Source organism: Anabas testudineus, chromosome 19 (assembly GCF_900324465.2).
Source record: "Anabas testudineus chromosome 19, fAnaTes1.2, whole genome shotgun sequence".
Classification (NCBI taxonomy): domain Eukaryota; kingdom Metazoa; phylum Chordata; class Actinopteri; order Anabantiformes; family Anabantidae; genus Anabas; species Anabas testudineus.
In genome coordinates, this window is record NC_046628.1 from 13,162,793 (window position 1) to 13,184,663 (window position 21,871).

Genomic DNA, 21,871 nt, shown 5'->3' on the forward strand with positions numbered 1-21,871 from the left:
CAGGACTCACAGTCACCGTCAGACTTATTTATAGTTGGGGAGGAAAAGTAAGAAAGCACACCGGAGACCAGGGGAGATACTTAATCTGCTTCAATCATTTTGTTTCCATGCAATTAAAGTACATTACATCGTGTTCACAGGCGTGCATCATCAGTTCTGAAAGTACTTTTGTTATTGTTCAGATATGCCTGCTGCTTGTGTGTAGTTCATGCTGCATGTCTGAGTGTCTTTATAATTTCAAGTGCACGTGCTACTGTGTGTTTCAAACTCTACTGCAAGTGTGTTTGTGTCTGCATGCATGTTCACAGATCATCTGTCTCTCCGTCAAAGGGGATGTTGTCCAGTTCCATGTGGATGTTTGAGTGATCTTCGCTGCAAACCCAGCCGATGGGTGTGCGGTTGAATGAGGGGCGTGAACGGATGTCTGCCTGCAGGGTGGGCAGAGTCTCTGGCTCCTCGGTGGCAGTATTTGGCTCTGGGAGCTCAAAGGTCAGTATCTTGGATGCCTTATCCAAACCACCAAAGGGCAGTGCCGTCCTGGAAATAAAAGGGTAAAAAAAAGGGTCTGAGGTACAGCGGAACAGTACAATGCAGCACTTATTTTAGTTTTTTTATAAGATCATGCAAAAAAATGACACACTGCATAACACCAAAGTATGTGAACAATTATGATATATGTTATTGACTCCCTTGGGGAACTTGTTGGACATAGATGATGGCTCTGGTGTCTTGTTCAAGGACATCTCAACTTAAGGCCAGGAGGAACACACAGCTGAACCACTGACCCTGGGGTTTCATTGATGAGCCTAACCCTAACACTAACCCTACCAGTTCACCCAAGTGACATGTAACATGTCATGTTAACACAAATCAACCACAAAGAGGCACAAAATAACTACAGAACCTTCAGAAATGAGTGCGAAGAAAGTCAAATGACTGTGAAGAGACAAAAATAAATAACAAAGAGACACAATTTAACCACAAATAGCAGCAAAATGACCACGGACAACATTTCCAGGTTACTTTCTGTGTCCCGGAGAGTTCTGGTTCAGCTGCAAAATGTTTCTAAGGTCTCCTTCAGTCTTAATGTCTTCTTCCTATTAAGGAAGGATGGGGGGACCTTTCACATATCTATAGCTAGTGGCCCATTTTCTCATTGTTGTTTATTGCTTACTCAGCTCCATTAGTATGGTATATTATAGGATACAGCTGCTCTTACCAGGGACCATAATGACCATTAACACTATTACAACAGACAGGGATCTAGGGTTCATATAAGATTAAGATAATTACATCTGGGGTGAAATGTTGTCTCAGTGGTAAGTGTCATAGGACATTTGTTAATGCCGCTGATGTGGCACAGTATCATTGCTGAGTAAAGCCATGGAGATACAGCAAGGAAGTAAGTCTCTTTTTGCAGGTGATAAAGCTGGTTGTCATAGTGATGAGGGGTTTTATAAGAGGAAATGAGACTGATGCTGTAATGATAACAGTAAGACTATAATGTTAATGTTGCTATGATTATCCTATTAAATAAAACATTGGGTGTTATGTAAAGAAAGTTGCACTGTCATTGTTACAGGAATTTCACCAAACATTACTTGGCAACAATTTTGGTAATTGATAAAATTGCAAACTTGTTGCCTCCAGGTCGTCATATGTGAGGATTTTCTGTATGTCTCTGTCTTGTCTACGTGTAAATTACCAGAACAAATTAGTTTTCACCTGCTTTTTTCTACATTTTCAGACACACAGACAAAAAAATTCAGGCAAATTAAATTGTTTCTTTTAGTATTACTGTCATTACACAATATTTCCCTACAAGGAAACATCCTCATTTAAAGATAGAAATAATTGTTTGTGTAATTTGTTGGTGTGGTGTACCTATTAAAGCTCTTGTACTGTGGCAGATCAGGGTGTTTCTGAATGGGTCCTGGCATGCTGGGCTTCATGGTGGCTTTCAACTCCTCATTGTCCTTCATGGCTCGCTCCCATGGTGAAATGTAGGTGTTTACATAATCATTCCTCCTCTTCTCCTTCTCTGCCTCCTCGTTCACTTTCTCCTCCACGACTGAGACACAGACAGAGGAAAGAAGGTAAGAAAGAAAACTTTTAAAATGCTGGTATACAACATATAAAATGCACATCTGTGACTCTACCTTCTTCCTTTGGCATCTCAGGCTTTGGCGGAACAGGGGGAGGGGACATCAGTAGGTTCTGGAGGTTCTGCTGAAAAACAAAAGAAGATGTACTGGACATAACTGCACACGTACACATACAGAAAACATACAGTATCCCTCCTTCACGCTCACCAGGTTCTCATTGGTCACAATGAACTTCTCAACTCTCTGCTGTCTCATCTTGAACATCTTGGAGCCCTTGTTCTTGAGCAGAGAGAGTTCCTCCAGCATCACATCCTTGGGTGTTTTGATCTTGGTGCCCAGGTCAAATTCGGCAGCCTCAGTGTCTGACTCTTCATCTATCAGTAAGGAAGAGGAGGAGGACAAAATGAAGACACTGCATTTGGGGTTTAAGTCACATAAGTGCCAATTCTAAGATTACAGTCAGGGCTGGGAAACAGCTCAACTGACTCTATCCACCTAGCAGCATCTCTAAGGACACTAATTAATTAAAAAGTTGATTGTGTACAAATAACAATAATTACCATCAGTCTTCTCATTAAAGCTTAGAAAGACAACAGAATTTGTATATTTGCTTTAAAAAGTACCAATTATTGTTTACAATATGTTAATTTTAAAAATACTGTGCCATAGAGTGATGCACATATTTGAAGAAAATAAACCTACGTGAAACAAAAGATGAAATTTCAGTGTTAAAGTAACAATTTCTAAGCATTTTGTATTATTAAAATAAGAGATCTGACAACTGTGTAGCCTTGCCAGAGTCATAGTCTCCGAGCTGTGCTGTCGCTTGTCAACCAAATCCCATCTGGTAAATTAAAAGTTGGATTTACCTTCCACTTTATGTCTGATATCAGGGGCTGTGTTTTTATCCTCTAGCTCCATACCACACTTGTTATGATGAATTACAGGTGAAACCTGTTGTGTGGCATCGGTCGTAGTGTACGTGTGAAACCAGGGGAGTTGCAGAGGTTACTAGGCCAATGTAATATGAAAGACAGGGGCACTGGGGAATGTCACAGCACCTTCTCAGGTAGAACTGTTAATGGTGCTAAATCCTTATAACACGCTTCCCCCCGCTCTCTCTCTCCTCTCCCGCCTTTCCGTGATAGGGAGATCTGATGGATTTTTACTGCTCCACAGAGCTCTTCATAAAACACTCTTCTCTTCCACCACATACACTCTGATATCACTCATAACACCTGGAGTCCAGCCATAAACCCACACACACTTGGACAAACACATCTATAAAGCTGAGAGTTGGCATTGCAATGCTGCAGAGAGCTGTTAGCAGTAGCTCATAAATCAGACTTGTGCAAGTGGGTGTATGTTAAGTCTGTGTGTGTGTGTGCGCGCGCTAGGAGCAAATTCTCCCATGAGGATATTGATTAGAGTGTTAATTCAGAAGAATGTGAAACTGGATCTGGCTGCTGACTGGGAGGAAATGGGATATACTGACAGAGGCAATGGATGGACAGAGAGAGACCAGAGCGACAGCCAGAGGCACCATCAGAATGACACAGTGGCAGGGATGAAGGATAGATGAGTAGGCATTAGCTGGAGCAAAATAGGGGATAAGCAGGATAAGCTCTTGAATGACTGACTGACCGACCGATTGACAACAAACTGGTGGAAAGATATAAATGTGGCTGCAGATGTGACAGCAGAAGGACTGGTAGAGAAAACAAGCAAAGGACACAAAGTGGAAAGACACCAACAGATGTAAATGACACAGTGTGCATGCTCAGAGACTGACTGAGAACATCAGGCAACAAGTAAAAGCCAGTTTTAAAAGAAAACACAATGCTGATGCTTTTTTTGACAGGGATGGCATATGGAAAGTATGAACAATCATTCACAGGATGATATTCATATTGTTTTGGGATCTCCGTTATAATTAAAAATAACATTCTGTGAGTTTGAACAATGATCAGCTGCACAGCAAGAGTTTGAACAGATGGACCCACTGGTGAGTCTGGCAGAGGGAAATGCATTAAACACATGGGTGGGTCTTTTCTGACGGCAATTCAAGTCTCTGGTGTGGATTTGGAAAAAAAGTATTTTGTATTTATTATGAGCACCCATAGCCAATTCAACTAAACAAAGAAAAGCGCAGCATTATAAAGTTAAGAAAACATTGGTGGACCCAAACTGAATGCACATGCACCACAACAATAACTTCAATTTTGAAAGATATTTTCCCCAAGTAATATAAACACACACATATATGGACTATTTGCCACATTTTTGTTGCATTGATTCAACTTCAATAGCTACTCGCACGCAGAGCCTCAGACTAATATTGTGAGACCAGAGTCAGTGTCTGGTATTTTGTCTTGCCTCTAACGATGACAGATTTGTAGCTGTTCTGCCATTTGATAATGATCCACACTCCTCCAGGAGATGCCACATGCATGTTAGATATTGCATTACTAGTTGGAACAAGTCTCTGCGTGTGTGTTCTTATTTAATTGCAGTATCATTAAGACCACATGAAGCAATTTACACCCACACAGTTCAATATACACACTGGGCAGAGAGCAGACACCAGAGAGAGAACTCTTCAGATTTGACATTTACTGGGCTGGATAATCAGATCACTTGGGAAGAAAGAGAAGGCCTTCGAGGAAGGAGGACAAGGCTTACTGGTAAATTGTTGCATGTTTTCATGCAGTGTGTGAATCTATGATCACATTGTGTGTGTGTATGTATGGTGTGAATGTGTGTGTGTTTTACCATTCTGGCTGATGTTTGAGAGGTCAGTGATGATCTTGTTGTCCTTCTTCCTCTTGTTAGAAGGGGCAGGAGTTGTGAAAGGCATGGCTATGGGAGAAAATAGACAAATATTCACTTATCGAAACAAAAATAATCAGTCGTTCTACTTTCTGTAAATGCAGATTTTTTACATGCGTTGAAATACATCAACACAGACGGCAGAAAAAGTTACTGAAATTCTTAAGATACATGGTGGTGTATTACACCAGGCAGAGTTTTTACCTGCATCTCACAGATAGAGCTACTCCATCTACCAATACAGATACATGAAAAAACCAACCCATGAGTTAAGAATTGTTTGTCAAACTAACATTTCCATGGTCCAAAATGATCTGTTACACTTAAAAATCTATATTTTTATATTAAGAGTAAAATAAAATGACTACAAGTAACATGAAAGGTGTCACTCATCTAACTCTGCAGCTGTCACATCTTTTTGGTCGTAGTTTTGTTTTTACAACCTGCAGTTTTTACTACTTGATCTAGTTTCACTGCTCTCATTAACCTTTCAGATGCAGTGCTGGTTCCAAATGAATGAATTAGTATTACTGCGTCATGGAAATAGCCACATACCGATACTAAAGTCTGAAACTGGCAAATCCCTCATCTTTTATATGTTATGCCACTACCCCGACCCTAGAAATAAAGAAAATGTGCCTTTTCTAGAATTAAAAATTGTAACAAAGTTTAGCTTGCATTTAGCTTTTACTGTAGCTGTATGTGCTCATTGCTGTGAGTCTGACTAAGTACTACAAACTGTACCTCTAGACACTAAATCACTGACACCATACATACTGAGCTGTGGCTCCACCAATGTCAAACGCACAACTTGGGAGCTTCAGGAATCACTTGTCCAGTGACTCACAACTGGACTACATCTGAATGTGGGAGTCTTGAACACCTACTTCTAACTAGAGTTATATTAACTGAGTTGCATACGATGTTGCTGTTATCACCATGTCTACATAATTTATTTTACTTGGCCCATGGCTTTAGATGTTCTCAGGAAATTCACCTGCCTCAAACTCATAAAACCTCATAATGCTTTAATTAAAAATTATCACAATTTGTTAGGCCAGGCATACAACAAAGAACATAACCAAATTAAAACAAGACTTTAACAGACAATGAAATGCAATGCAACAAAAACTTTCAAAAGCATTTTAGAAGAAGGCTTTAAATTGATTTGCAAGATAGAGTATTCTGTATTTGTAAATTGCAAAGTTGTAGATGAGGTCCCAAATGTTAGCAAACTCCATTAGAACCTCACTGGGCTCCCTAATTAAGTTAAGCACGCTTTTAACTCAGCATATAGCCCCTACAAACCCTTGAGGACACTAATTCCCCGTGGCTGCTCACGTCTCTCTTGAATAACCACTCACGCAGTATGTTGCTGTCTATTGCAAAGGTTGAAAGCAATCATGTAAGGCTGGAGGTGAGTCCCAGTACAAAAGAAAAAGCTGGAGGACCCGTCTACCGGGACACAGTTAATGTAATTGCTTTTCATCTGCTGTAATTGAGGCTCATTTCCTAGTCAGGGATTCAGTCCTGTGTGAGCTATTTTTATGAACCCATGCTCTATAGAACTATGGTGAGTGGGACTGTGATCAGCATGAGATGTACACAGAACTTCACCTTCACAGAAACAGAAATGTACCCTCATACTTTTCTCTTGTGATTAATGTGAGCCTGTGGATAGTGGATTATAACGTGGAGGTTACAGGTGTTTTTGCATGTTCTGGGAAATGCAAGATGGAGGCAAACTGTTGTGTTGTGCAAGGGCCTGGGTCCTGTTACTGCCTCTCTCAGTGAAGAGACGCTTCTGTCCCCCACGACCAGCCTGTTTTAGCTCCAGATAAATCTCGAGGGGACAGCTGAGAAGGAAGGGCATCAGTCAGCACATTCCCAAATGCACACATCCATCCATCCTTGCAGACTAAAAACTCCACTGCAGAAGGCCACATTCCTCACCACTGTGTTAGGTAAGAAGAATAGTGAAGTTATCCACCAACTTCATGATTCACGTATGCCTTTATTGATATCTCAATAATCAATTTACTAAAATAAATGATAAATTGTTAATGTAACTATATTGTGGTGTGATTTGAAACACTTTGAAAAAAGCATTATGACACAGATCGTCCTAGTCCTTGACAGTCCAGTCTCTGTAACAAACTGCTTTGGATTTTCTCATTCATTGATTCACCTATTAAGAGGCCTCCCAGGTCACATACAGAAGCTTCTTCTGCAACACTGCAGACCACAGGTATTAAATGAATATGACAGTAACTGGTTCCTTGTAGTCAAAGTGGATACAGAATTATTTGAGAAGTCAGTGATCATCAGTGATAATCCACAGACACGCAAGGCATGTGTGAAAGAGATTCCTTTGGGTTTTATCAATGCTGTCACACACTTTTAGCTCTTAGATGTCTTACCTAACACCCAGGTATCCCAGCAAAGTCCAAGAATAAGTGCGTGTCAGAGGAAGAGGATTATAGATTCCCAGGTAGATTTGTGCCCCACAGTTTGTATTGAACTGCCTGCCCTCCTCTTTGCCACAGAGAGAGTGAAACCCTATCAGCAGGGCTGCTCTGGTGCTATAGACAAGACCTGGAGAGGAGGAGTAGGGTGTAAAGAGGGAGGTGGGTGTGGTGTTTCAAATTCACAAGTTTAGTTTATGCCGTGAAAATTAAAATAAAATTAAATTTTGAAAATAATTTAATAATAACCAAGTTTAATAGGTATCATAGTGAACTGTCTTATAAATCTTTGGTGTCTTTTATACCTTTGACTAAAAGGGAACAATAACAAACTTGCACAAATCTTGATTTAGTCACCATTAAAACACACAATAACGGATTCTCCTATCAAGCAACATAGTCCCTTTTCATTTATTGATGTACTGAATTACAGTACAAATCAATTCATTCATGTAGATCCATCACATAAACAGAGAGTGTCCTGTATACAAAGACCACTGTTGGTTTTTAGGTTGAACTTTGGAATAAACAGACCACTAAAACCTGGCCTGAAGATTGTTGTGTTGTGAATTCCTCAAGCTTGTGAACCCCAGAATCCCTCATCCCAACTGCAGGAGATTAGGCACCTTTGATAAACATGACAAACATCACCCGACAGTCACTGAATTTGCCTGAGGGAATTCATGCTTTTGTTGATGTGTTTCCTTCTTCCTCTCACAGTCTCTTTGTACCTTCTGCTGAACTGAACAAATCTTTGGGGATGATCTGCAACTTCATGCACAGGCTGTGCCTCGCAGCATTTATGCCTGTAGCATCATGTCTGTCAGATCCTCACCAATCCTCACATTAGTTTTACCAGTGTTCTTTCCAAGGTTGATCTCCACGTTTGTGATGAGTCTAGCAACACATTTATTTTTTAAAGCAGCTATAATATTTTTCATAGAAACAGTGCATCAAATGACAATGCAAAAATTAACCTACGCAAAATTGTCACCTGAATCTGTTGCTCCTCTTGGGTTTACTGTGTTTTACATCATGTTTTATCTCTTTATTTAGCTGTCTGAACTGCAGCTTTACTGTATTGGTTCAGGTTGTTTTCTTTTACAGAAGAAGGCATCTGTTTACAGTAAAAAAGCTCTAAAGGTTTTAGCATGTGCTACTCAGCATCAAACAAGAGGCAGACACAGATCGGCTGGTGAACATATTGGAGCATATAGCAGGTAAAGAATCAGATGTTCTATCAGAAAGCAAGTGAATACTGGACTTTTGCAACTGAGCTCAAACTGACTAATCCTTCTGTGACTAATACTTGTGTAAACAAGCAATTTAGGTTTACCATACAATTTAAAAGGTGAAATTCATCATTACTGGTCTAAACATGTCTAACTAATGGTATTTTCAGCAGGTATGTTTTGTTTTGCATGGCAATCTAAGAGTTTACTAGAGGTTTCCCACAAAACCAGAACTTTGTGGTGACAGTAGAGAAAAACTATTGCTAAGCTGGCTGGTTATTAAAGTTATTAAAGAACTTGAAAACAATAAATGAAACCTTATTTTCCAAAATAAAAACCTTACAATGAGCAGTTGACATGAGACAGAACGGTCTTTATCCACCCTGGATCTGGCCCACCCCTAAACCCTGACCTTTAACCAAACATGTGACTCTGTTGACCCAGAAACGTGGTGCGAGGATCTTATAATGTAGGATGTGGCACATCACTTCCAATTTCAATCACACTATAAAAAAGCCATCAGAATTAAGAGTTTAGCACCAGGCCAAATAGCTGGAGATTAATGGCTCCAAAAATAGGTGAAATACGCTGTGCATGTGTGTGTGTGCAACTGAGCAAGAGAGGATTTAACAGGGAAAAGAGGGAGAATTGTAAAAGTAAGTTGTGAATATGGCCAAGAGTCAAGAGGAGTCATTTCAGTCATTACTATAAGTGCAGATACAGTTAGTGGACCTGAACAGGACTAAAGTTAGCCCTGTCTGTCACCTGATCCCAGGGTTCATAGGTTAGATCTCTTTCTGTGGCCAAGGTTAGGTTTCACAGCTCCAAAGCCATCAGGTGGCTGTTGTCGAACTGCTGTAAAATGTAGGCTAACAATCGTACGAGGACGTTTCCATCCAAGACTGAGCAAAGGGATGCATGCATTTGAAATTATTTTAATCTTTTTTCACTTAGATGGATTACCATGGATTACCATATGTACCATATGTATTTACAGTTAGAATGTAGATCACTTAACAAATAAAAAAGTGGGGCTATTATATACATACTTTACTTTGATAGGTGTTTATCACTGTTACATTAAATGTTGACTGACATATTACTGATGTTGAATCTGGGATGGTACAAGGGAGGAGATTGTAACTGTAGTGGTGCAATACACATGATAGGTTTCACCACACGGGGGCACTGTAGGACGTGCCTCCGTGTGGTGAAACTTTTAAAAAGCATTTTCTTGATGACTTTGCTTTGCTGTTTGTTTGATCTCAAAATTGCCTAAATCCTGAGAGAACAATTAGGCTGCAAGACTAGTTGGTAAATGCCCAAGGGGGCCCAAGTGGGAGCAGGTGGTCACGTGGGCGACACAGTAAGAGACAGAGTGACAGCTGAGGTGAGTCATGTCTATTTTTATTCAGCCGCATGTCTCTGTGGAGAGGAATCACAGCTAAAAAGACACATTAAACCCTTTCTTGATTCATATCAACAGATCAGAAATCAAATCTGCTGTAAAAGGCATCCCCTCTTTATGACAGCAGTGAAAAAGTACAGAAAAAGCACACACTGCCGCAGAATGCAACTACAAAAAGACACTCGTCAAACCCAAATCTCTAAAATACATGTAATAGAGAGGAATTACTGCAGTAGTAGCTAGTTCATAGTTCATATTTGTTAGTAAAGCAAACATGATTTGATGGTTGTAGGATGTTTACAGAGGGTGATGCTACAATGTGCAAATCTGCACCGTATATGCTTCAACAGACATTATTTATACTGTGTCATCTCATCAATGCTTTCTGTGCTTTCCTTTCCATCTTTTTTTCATCCTCGACTGCCTCTCTTGCTACAGTCTTGTCTTTTCACATCCTCTATTCATCTTTTTTTTATTTAAATCAATTCTTTATCATTTCAATGCAATATTTAGAGAACTTTATTTCAGTAGTACCTTCTCATCTCTTTCTGTCTCGGTCTGCTTTAGACTTTTCTCAGGTTTGCACACTACATTTCCTTAGCAAAATATAATGTTCCCATTCACTATAAGCATTTGCATTGGATAAATAAAACTGACAAAATGTGCTACATGTGCAGCCAAACCAAACAGATCTTGTGATAAAACGTGGAAACATCAATCTGCAGCTTTGAATAACAACATTATATTAGTAAAACCACATGGAAAAATGGTGCTCTATGTTTCGATAGAGCCCCAGTTTATTATGTCCAGCCCAGATCTGTTCAGAGCATGGTGGATCCAGGACGCCAGACGCAAGGCTGCAGACCCAAGTTGGAAGTGCTGAACCTAGGTCTGGGGACCCTGGTAGGTTGAGTGCTGCTGGATGCTAGCCGAGAGGGTCCCGCTGGGTCTAGAGGACTGAGATCTGGGGAACTTTTAAACTGCCTGTTGGCCTGTGTAGGGTTGGAGGTCTGAAAGTGGGAGAAAGTAGGCTGCTGGACTGGGTTTAGAGCAGAGCAGAAGGTGGGGAGCTGAGGTAGAGGGGCAGTAGGGGCAGGAGGTGGTGGGTGAGACAAACTGGAGTTGGCCCACTCACACTGGTTAGGTTGGGGTTGAGGCTGATAGGGTTGGTAGGGGGCAGGATCAACTGTGGGTGGAGGAGAAGTGACATCAGAGCGCCACAGTGGTTCTCCAAGTGTAGTAGCTGATCGAGGGACAATTACTTTTAGGGCAGGCCCTGTGGAAACTGGAGGGGGTGTGGAGAAGCGCTTTACCTCATACACCCGTGCTGTCTTCTGAGGACCACCTGTTATTCCTTGCCGCTGCTGATAGCTGGAGGTGTCCTGGGGAACTCCACCACCATAACTGAACAAAGTGGAGTTGAGCTGGTAGGGTTTGTGATTCATAACATCGACAGGCTTGATGCCCTTTTTCTGCCCTTTAGGTCCAGCTGGACCAGACTTTGTCACCTCAGACTTCTTCTGTGCCTTAGGAGGACAGGAGGGAGAGAGGAGGGGGTTGTAGCTGATGGGAGGTGGAGCACGGATGTTGGGTGAGTACTTCCAGGTAGCAGGGAGGGAAGGTGTAGGTGAAGGCTCCCTCGTCTGGGCAGGAGAGTAAGGTGCTGCTGCAACAGAGGGAGATCGCTCCACAATGTACCGATCCATCCTGTTTTGTCTGCGGGCAAACAGCTGACCTCCTTTCCCCGCCAACTGTGGCACCTGGGGGGTCTGTGGTTTGGGAGCTACAGGGGGGGGTCTGGATCCCCGCTGAGCCTGCATAAAGTTGCAGGCCTCAGCCCCCAACCTTAACCAATCCTCCTCTGGCCCTGATTCATGCCCAGCCTCCATACTGGGTGCAACTCCAGGTTCAGCACCTGAGGTTTTCCCACAGTGGTCATCCAAGTTCTGCACCATCGACAACAAGTCTGGATTGGGAGAAATATTTTGGTTCTGGACCGAACTAAACATGGGCTTCTTGTTGCTACGACGGCGGGCATCTGATAGGATGCCAGTGCGAGCTGCGGGGACTGAGATGCGCTGCTCACGTGCCACATGTGAATCAGCAGCTGGAATCTGGGGAGGTGATGCAGTTGCCATGACAGCATTGATGCCAGGAGTCACAGCACCTGTCATGTTGATGTAGGGTTGGATGAAAGGTGATGGAGAAGGTTGGCTGGGAGTAGGATGTGGGGGGGTGGGTTGATCATGGAAGGAGACCTGAGTCAGATTAGGGGGATGTGGTGGGGATATAGGAAAAGCAGAAATTATGCTGGAGGAAGGTGGATTAGTAGACGCAGGGGAGGAAAATGGTTGTGGACCTGGGGAAGAGAAGGGCTGAGCAGGTAATGGTGGACCATGAGCTGCTGAAGAAGAGAAAGGCGTGGAGGGGGCAGCATGCATTGTGGGCTGAGAAGAAAATGTCTGGGGATTTGCTGGAGACTGGGAGACAGGTGCTGAGGATAAAGAAGAAGGGGGTGAATTAACAGAGGAGGGAGTGTTGCTGTTGTTATTTCTTGGCGGGATGTACAGAGATGTGCTAGACACCGCTCTCCTTGCATCTGGCCCTGATGGATGGTGAGTAGGTGCAATATTCACCATAGAGATGGCTGCCACTGGTGTAGTCGCAGCTGTGGGTTTGGGTTGGGGAGGGCGAAACATCACAGAGGTTACAGTTGCACGAGAAGGGGTAGGAGCCTGGAGGAAGGGGCGTGCAGTGCGGTTCAGAACACCTGAGTTAGGACTGAAGCTGGTGTGTAGGTGATGGTCTGAGTCTGTGATTGGGATAGGATTAGGATTAGGACAAAGATTAGGGTTAGGACTAGGATTAGGGTTGCTGTGTTGCCCATTTTGGCTTGGAAGTGGTGTCTGAGATGGTGGGCTCAGAACAACACTAGCCCGACTAACAGCTATGGACTTCCCATTGGTCAGAGCCACAGCTGGAGGAGACATTTGCGCAGGGTGCTTACTGACTGGCTCCTTTGTGCTGCTGCTCTCTAGCGTTGAGCCCTGATAGACTAAGTCGTCCAGCCCTGAGACCTCCAACCCTAGACTCTTATTCACAAGTGGGATAAGTCCTGGACTGTGACAGGCTGAGATGTCCAGCCCTGGGTGCTTATTGATTGTTGGTGTCGTTGGAGTAGTTGGTGTGGTTGTAGGGCATGCAGAGCTTCTTCTGTCCAGCAGATCTAGATAACCGGTATCCCATGTAGGGTCAAATGATGCCGAGAAGCCTTCTTCATCCACTTCAGAGCTACTTAGGATAGAACTTTCTCCTTCCTCCTCTGTCTCCCCTTCTGTCTCCCCCTCTGTCTCCCCTCCTTTGTCTCCCTCAGCTTTGCCAAAGCAGGTCAGTGTGTACTTCTTGGCCCTCTGCCGGCGTTTCTTGAACATAAGCACCCCTTTCGAGTTTGGATTGGGAGCATCAGTCAGTAAAGAGGCAATAGACCGGCATTTAGTACGAGCTTCTTTCACCTGTTTTTCCACCAAACTCTCACCACGCTGCAACTCTGCAAGATAAGAAGAAAAGAGAAAGAGAGAGACCAAAATAAATGTGCTGTAAGAGAGAGGAAGCCAAGAAAGGGAACTGGTGATTGGATTTTTAATGAATACATAACAAGGAACGTGTAAAAGAAAACACCTCACTGACTGCAAATAGGGCCTGATACTACTACAGTACTATGACAATGAGGAGCTGCAATGAGGATTTCCAGTGACAGACAGGAGTGTGTGTTGTGGATTTAGAACAAAAAATTCCTGTTGCTTTACAGCATTGACTCACCAACACTCTGGGAATGAGTATCTCACTTGCACAAATGTGCCTGTGTGTGTGTGTGTGTGTGTGTGTGTGTGTGTGTGTGTGTGTGTGTGTGTGTGTGTGTGTGTGTGTGTGTGTGTGTGTGTGTGTGTGTGTGCACCAGCATGTGCACATGTGTGTATTCCTGCTTAGTCCAAGGCTATTTGTGTCTTTAGTATCTTGGCTCACGTCATATGAATACACTCACTACATAACTATAGTGTAATGCTGTCACTGCATGCACCTCCCAATCTCAAACTTGATATTTCAATTGATGAGGTTTAAATGAGAAACAAGTCTACAGCCACACATGCTAGAATGTGGCTGTTAGTTGTGTAGGCATTTGGTCACTCAAAAAGCATAACATTTTCAGGAAATGAGGAAAGGAGGACCATAATCGTCTGTACCAATTTTTTTTCCAATAGTTTTTGAGACATTTCATTAAAACTACATACAAGATCTCATAGTGGTGAGAGGAAAATCACAGTCTCACCCAATAACATTCATCCCCTGTACAGATATTTCACAGGATAAGTGAAAACTTGGCATTCTTCATCCTCTAGGAGCCATAAATGTCTGTACAAAGTTTCAGTTAGTTTATGCAGCAGTTGTGAAGTTATTTGAGTCTAAATCGAAGTGACAGAATGATAGTTTCATCCTACGTGGTTAAACATAAGAAAATATTTATATCATCAAGTATCATCACTCTCTCAACTTGATATACATATAAAGTTCTATGTAAGTTGCATTTACAGCACAAGACCACAAAATAAGATAGACAATCACGGTTACATTGACTCATTAATTTAACTCCAGGTAAAATAATCTACATTATGATCATCAATCAAGTCCTTGTGTTCAAGAGTGACAAACCTACTATGATTCCTACATGTAAAACAAAATAAAAAGTAATGTAATACAAAAAAAGTACATGTAATACAAAATAAAGTAAATCTTTAATGTGTCTTACCTGCATATGCAGTGTGTGGGACTCTGTGTCCACCTATGTCTGAACCTGACAGAGTTGTGAGGTTCCTCATCTTACAAGTATGACTGTGTGTGTGTGTCAGACCCTCCCACACACACCCTCAAAGTGTCCAGTTCTGCTCTGAGTGGGGAACCGTTTAGTCTCTGTCTTCCAGCTCTTTTCTGAGGGCACAGCCCATGTAAAGACCTTTGTCTCTGTCCAGCAACCCAAACCAATGCATGATGTCAACCCACTATTCCTGTCTGTCTGACAGATATCAAACACCTGTCCAGTCTCTGTCTCAAACACACACACAAGGATGGGAACACCCCTCACCCCAGGATACTTGGGCAGCAGTGTCACTAAGTGTATGTGTGTGTTCATAAACCCAATTTTAGGTTGCAGGGGGAAGCATGATCATAACTCTTCACTGATGTGCTGTTTCTCTCCTGCTGACACTTCACACCTGACAACCACTGTGCGTGCGTGCGCACACACACACACACACACAACAACAACAACAACAACAATCCCATACCCAAAGCCAAAGACAATGTGTGTGTGTTTGTAACATCAGAAAGGGTAGGTCCCTGGACATATAGTAAATCCCCAGCCTAAGTCATCCAGGCCTTCAGCCTCATGTATCAGAGGACAGATCCCTTATTACGACAAGATTCATACATATGAAATCACTGCTCAGTCATTGCATAACTATTTAGTACGAGCAGCTGTCATTAATTCCCTGCCATGCAATGATAAGTTAACCAGACAAGGTCAATAAAACATAGGTCATCACATGCTTCCCTTTTGTTGGGAAATTCTTCAAGATTCTTATTTTATATTTTATTTTTCTTGGAAGCTTTTGGTGGCATGTTTTGGATAATTGTATTGCTGCATGATAAAGCTCTTCTTTCAGTTTTGATGTATTTATGTGTTGCATTCGGGGACAAAATATTTGCTGTATGCCTCTTAATTCATTCTGCAGCTACCGGCATCAATTTTTGTATCAGTAAATATTACTAAACCTAGAAGCAGACATGCAAGCCTAAGCCATGATACTTCACCATGCTTCACAGATGAGCTCATAGGGTTTTCATCATAAGCACATCCCTTCTTCACCAATACTTTGGCCTTTCTATTATGTTGGTGGAGTTTAATCTTGGTCTTTTGAGCCCATAAAAATTTGTTCCACACCTTTTGTACCTCAACTCTGTACACCTGTATAAGTGTGTGGCTCAGTATACCAGTGGTTTCTTTCTTTGTTCATTTGTATTATGCCCAATATTTGTGCAATGCATTTGCTGTTTTGCTCTTTTCTTTGGTTTAAAATGTATCCCATAGACAGTTTTGTGGTTTTCAAGTTGATTTACCTTTATCTTTTTTAACAACAAATAGAGTCCCTACTGGTCACAAGCTGGAACGTTTTTGATTGACTAAACAATGAACTGGACAATTTACTGACACATGCACTCACATAACAAACTCCCACACTAACACACATTAAAAAACACACACATGCACTCATAGACCACATATTCAGCTGTGCGGCCTGTAAGTCAGAGCTGTGTCCAATCTGTCAATCAGAAGCTTTAACATCTATAAATACAGCCAGTGAGGCAAATGCTCAGAATACTGACTGAGAAGAGAAAGACTGCTGTTTCAGGGGGACAGAAGAGAGGAGGAAGAGGGCTGTGGAATACCTCTGTGAGTATCTGGTATATCTCACCCCATCACCACCAGCCTGTGAATGAAATTGGATGCTGTGGTTTTGGACAATAACCACTAGAGGGTGATCTAGCTAAAGATTTAAAGCTAAGCTGCAGTGGATGGCTTTGGAGGAATGCAAAGGAATTTCAATTAAAAGGCAACACTGCAGTCAAGACTGAAAAAGTTATTTATATATATATATATATATATATATAAGGAAGTTATTATATATACATACATATATATATATATATATATACAGATATTTGCACACTTGGTATTCTTTTCTTGTTCCCTTCAATCACTTCTAAATGTTTACATTAATTAAAAACGTTTCTTTAGACTCTTTAGTGCATTTATGTATGTGCTGACTGCAATAACATATACATTTGTGTGTATGAACTGAGCATGTTGATCATAATATTTATGGTCTGCTGATATACGTACAGTATATGACTTTGTAGGCAATTTTTTCATTATAAGTTGCTATTCTATTCATAATAACTTTATTGTTTTCATTACCTCTAACAGTGTAGTTTGAATGCACATGTATACTCACTGGCCTGTCGGGCTTTGTCCATGTATGTGGTGGAGAGTTCATCACTGACAGGGGTCTGCTGAGGTCCCACCATGGGCACCAGCTGTTTACTCGATGCTAGCATCAGAGCCTCTTTGGCTCGTTCAGGAGACACTAGGGGTGGGCAGGCCAGCCCTATGCAGCCTCCTGCCTCCTGGAAGCCGCTATCACCTTCTCCCTCTGCTTCTGCCAACCCCTGATCCGGGGTCGGGGTGAGTGTGTGAGGGGTCAGAGTGTGTGGGGTGTGTGCTGGAGTGGTCCACTCAGTTTTGAGTGGCTGGTAGAGGAGCTCTCTGCGAGGAACGCCAACAAGACACTGACCATCCCACTGCCCCTGTAGGAACACCCCTGCATCTGGGGCGCTCTCATATCTTAAAACAGAGTAATGCAACAAAGGTAATGTTTTTAAATTAAAACATTTAAAGTTTTAACATTCAGTGGTTTAACTGACACTATGCAGTGTGGGTGTGACATCTTGGGTTTTAGTGGGATCTAAAACGCTATAACCTATTGTTTTTACCACAAGATAGGAAGCCTGTAAATATTTTTTCTCTGAGCTGAGTGTTCCTAAATAGAATATGGGACAACCATATAGAAAATTTTACCATACAGTTATAGCTCTGGCGAGGCTTTGATATTGCTTCTACAGCAAAGAAGTTACTACCACAATTGCTTACAAAATAATTTGAGTTTTATGTTTAAATTTGATGCACTTTTAAGATTTTACTGTTAAAATAGTGAGCAGTACTGTATTTTAACTTTTTCAAGAAAACCTTCTATGGAAAAATACATTGAGAACAGGAAGTGCTAGACTTCAGACAGGGGTTTTTGGCCCTTACCCGCTCATCTCTGAGGTCTCTTCCTCTTCTTGGTTGTCATAGCGTGCAGGTGAGCGAGCGTGAGGAGGCGTGCGGCGATGGCGGCGATGCGTGCGTGACTGTGTGTCTGCATCACTGTCTGTCTCTCCATAGTAAGCCTCGCTATCAGGAGGGGAAGTGATGTCCCTGGGTATCACAGTGGGGGAGAGGATAGAGGAACGATGGGAGTGCAAGGGAGCCATGGGGGGAGACAGGACCCTTGTGGAGGAACAGGGAGATGAGGAGTGGAATCCTGAAGCCCTGTAAACATTCGGATGAAGTTTATGATGCTATATTTACCACGGTCGAAAAGTGTGTGATGTACTTTACATGTGCAATCTGACCTTTTAACCCTCAGGGTGAGCGTTGCACTCTGTGTATCTATGAGGCTCATGGCCTGAGCATGGCTGAGCTCTGAACACATATGGTCGCCAATGGCAACCAGTTCATCATGCTCCTTTAACCCTGCTCTACACGCTTTGCTGCGCCTGCGTACCTGCAGAGAGAAAAGAGTGTATGAACACATCAAAACTCACAGCTGAGTTGTCCACAACAGAATAACAGCTAGAATTTAATGAATGTGTGTATAAAAGTAGTTTTTTTTTTTTTTCTATCTTTCTTACTCCAATCTTTCAGATGTTTCTTTCACAGTTAGGCATTTTGTCTGATTGTCTTCTATAGTTTTTTATTAGAAACTACATTTGAAAATAGTACAAAGACAACATATCAAATTTTGAAACTAAGAAATTTGAAATCTTTATTAATTACTAGAAATGTATGTGTTGCCATATTTCTCACCCACGTATTTGTTGAACAAATCTGGACTGGATCTTCACATTTATGTTCTCTGCAGCTTCAAATTAAATAATATTTTAAATTGTGTTTCAAAGTAGAGTACTTCTACTTTTTAGTACATTTTAGAGCATGCACTTTAACTTGAAAAAAGAATTTGTATAGTAAGCGGTACTTTTACTTTTAATAGACTACATTTTATACAAGTACTTGCACTGTTACATGAGTGCTGATTCTGTGTACTTCTACAATTTCTGGATATATCAGCTCTTCTTTTAAAAACACTTTTCTTTTGCATTTGGGAACTGAGAAAAAAACAGCTCTCATCCCCTGGTAGCTATCACTGTCCCAGTTTCAGAATAACTCATGAAGTCTGGCAGCTGTTTCTAGGGGTCGCAAAGAGATGATGTCATAGGATCATTCAGGAAGGATGACTCTGGGGGTGGGTGATAGATACATGGAAAGACAAGTATTTCTGTCCATTGGATTCCAGTTTCCTCTAAAAGGAGAAGATAAAGCCCTGTCGTCTAACCTTATCACTGGTCAAGGTAAAAAATGTTGAGTGTGTGCCCTACTTGAACTCTTAAGAGGACACAGTATTTGCCTTTATCTGTAGCTCTTGACCCACAAATTCAATTCCACGTCATATGCAAGGACAACTGTACAAACTTTATCTCACCCTTTCCCACTCAGGCAGATGTACACACATATATCCTGTACATGCACAGCACAAGTAAGCATCATAAAAGAGGGGGTATGAACAGCTGCATCACCAGTCTGGACCAGAGGGCATGTCTGTTATTCACCATATGTTCTCCACATACCCAAAATAAAACCTCACAGCAAAATAAACCACATTCCATTAAATACAAAGAAAGACAAGAGAGAAATAAATTGTCTTAAATTAAACATTTAAGACACTTTTGTGTGTGGTTCTGTCTGTCTGAGGTTCTGTATCTTTGAGTGTGAACAGGGGACGATTTTTCCATGCACACCTTCCAGCTCCTCTTAAATGAGCTATTCTGATCCTCTAGTTTGCACTCTATTCCCAACTGGGCTTATCTGAGGCATGTCCAGCCACATACACACCAACAGGTTACCCAAATACACCAACAAGCGGAAACACACACTGATCAAACACTTATTAAAGGTGACCTTATCTACTTGAAAATCCTGGATAAAGACCGGTCTTTTATGCCAGAGACACTCTGCCTCCATTTTGAATCAGAGGTTATGACAGCTTATGGGTGACTGGCCAGCTTTTAACATCAGTGTGAGCGAGGTCACATTCCTCCTCTCCAGAATAGCTTTTCTTATTAGAGACAACATTCTGATCTGTCAACAAATAAACTATAACCACAGATGCAAAAAGACTTTAGAGAAACCAAACTGAAATAGAATATTATTGGGCTTCGAGTGGGCTTTTTATGGCTAATAAATATGTGATGACAAATCAGAAACAAGTTGATTATTTTCTGTGTATGAACTGACAGTAGATAAGTTTAACATCACTGTAACATAGAATGTATATGCCACGCTAAGACGCATACTGTGCATTAATCTATTTAAAAGAAACCCATAAAAGTCTCTGCTACTGAGTGATCGCAGGGTACCGTGGTGAAACCTGAATCCAGATCAATCCCCTAAAGATGTCTTCATAATGTTCTCTTACTAAGAAACTCAACTTGATCACAGCAGGGGAGGGTAAAGTTGACTAGTAATGGGGCTGATTGAATATCTGAAAATGAGTTCATACCTCATGCATGAAATAGGAGGAGGACTATGTGAAAGAGCAAATTGATAATTAATATTGATTTATATCTTGATAATAAGCATTTCAGCATGACGCCCAAAAGACTAATCCCTTTCCAATTCAGTTATGCTCCCAAATGAAATGTTCATCTTAGTAAATACTCAGCTCTTAGTGCTACCAATGATTAATTTTTTTATGTTTTATTGTGACTATAAAGTTTCTAACAAAACCTCACAATAGAAACATAGGAAAGCACAAGGCCGCAGCAGTCTAGTTACTCATGTTACCACATTATAAAAAGTCTTGTCTGCAACACATGCTCCACTATACCTTGGCCACCTGTAGAGGTTTTTGCTGATCTGCTCCTCCCTGTAGTCTGAAGCCCCACGGGGCTCCTCCTGAGAGGGAGACCACAACCTCCTCTGCTACCATCCTCGCGCACAGCTCACAGCCTGCTTTGTGTATTAGGATGTATAGGCTGCTCTAGCTCCTCAGTTCGTCACCCTCCGTATCAATGAGCAAGTGTGAAGCTTCTGTCTCCTGTCTCTTCTCCATGACCACGGCAATTCACTCCACCCATGAGGAGCCAGGGGGTGGCTGGCTTTCATCTGCTCACACTGGAATGCTGTGTTGCAGGGTGGGCAGTCAGGAGGGTGAGAAGGGGCAGCAGTGTGTGTGTGTGTGTGTGTGTGTGTGTGTGTGTGTGTGTGTGTGTGTGTGTTCATCCTCACTTGCATTCAACACTTGCCATGTCACTCTGAAGCACTGTGCACAGGAGGCAATGCTTGCTGATATACCGTCCCAAAATAACCACTCCCTCTCTGACCCCCATCCTGGACACCAGCCGCACACTAGATTTGTGTCCACCCGACCTTAGAGTACAGAAAGGACAAAATATTTCAGGAATCTCAGTTGGTTTACTGTTTATACAGTTGAACAGTTTTAGTGGCCTCCTAAAAATCTAAATTTCTTACTGATTCACTTTGTTACAGCTGTCATGAAATGCAATTTACCACAAAACGCATTGGAGACTCTACATTAACAAACTCCTAAACAGTGTTGAGTAAGATGATATTAGTTCTCGGCCTGTTTTATAGACATTTACAGAAACTGTGATCAACAGATGTCAGCCTAAAAGCCTGAGCATCTATCACCTGAGCTATATATTGACTTGAGCTTGCTCGCATTTAAGGGAGCTGGATGACAGCTCCATTGGCTGACACATTATCACAACTGGTCCAATTCAACTGGCTATATTCTGTCACACTATTATTTAAAAAGTGACTGAGGGAGTCATAACAGATAATCAAAGTAGTTACAAAGTTTTTTTCTCAATAACAAGCTG

General features: G+C 41.8%; 2 protein-coding genes across 2 annotated transcripts; both read right to left on the reverse strand.

Annotated features, from left to right (window-relative positions):
* Positions 1 to 302: 302 nt before the first annotated feature.
* myoz1b (myozenin 1b) lies at positions 303 to 4,962 on the reverse strand. Its single transcript, XM_026351798.1, has 5 exons — positions 4,878 to 4,962; positions 2,313 to 2,479; positions 2,160 to 2,229; positions 1,885 to 2,071; positions 303 to 537 (listed from the first exon to the last, which is right to left on the reverse strand). The coding sequence occupies exons 1-5, from the start codon at positions 4,960 to 4,962 to the stop codon at positions 303 to 305; spliced, it is 744 nt and encodes a 247-aa protein (XP_026207583.1).
* Positions 4,963 to 10,070: 5,108 nt separating this feature from the next.
* On the reverse strand, positions 10,071 to 21,128 carry synpo2lb (synaptopodin 2-like b). The gene is made up of 5 exons (XM_026350655.1): positions 20,857 to 21,128; positions 18,326 to 18,477; positions 17,964 to 18,242; positions 17,107 to 17,495; positions 10,071 to 13,586 (listed from the first exon to the last, which is right to left on the reverse strand). The coding sequence occupies exons 1-5, from the start codon at positions 20,956 to 20,958 to the stop codon at positions 10,861 to 10,863; spliced, it is 3,648 nt and encodes a 1,215-aa protein (XP_026206440.1). The 5' UTR covers positions 20,959 to 21,128; the 3' UTR covers positions 10,071 to 10,860.
* Positions 21,129 to 21,871: the final 743 nt, after the last annotated feature.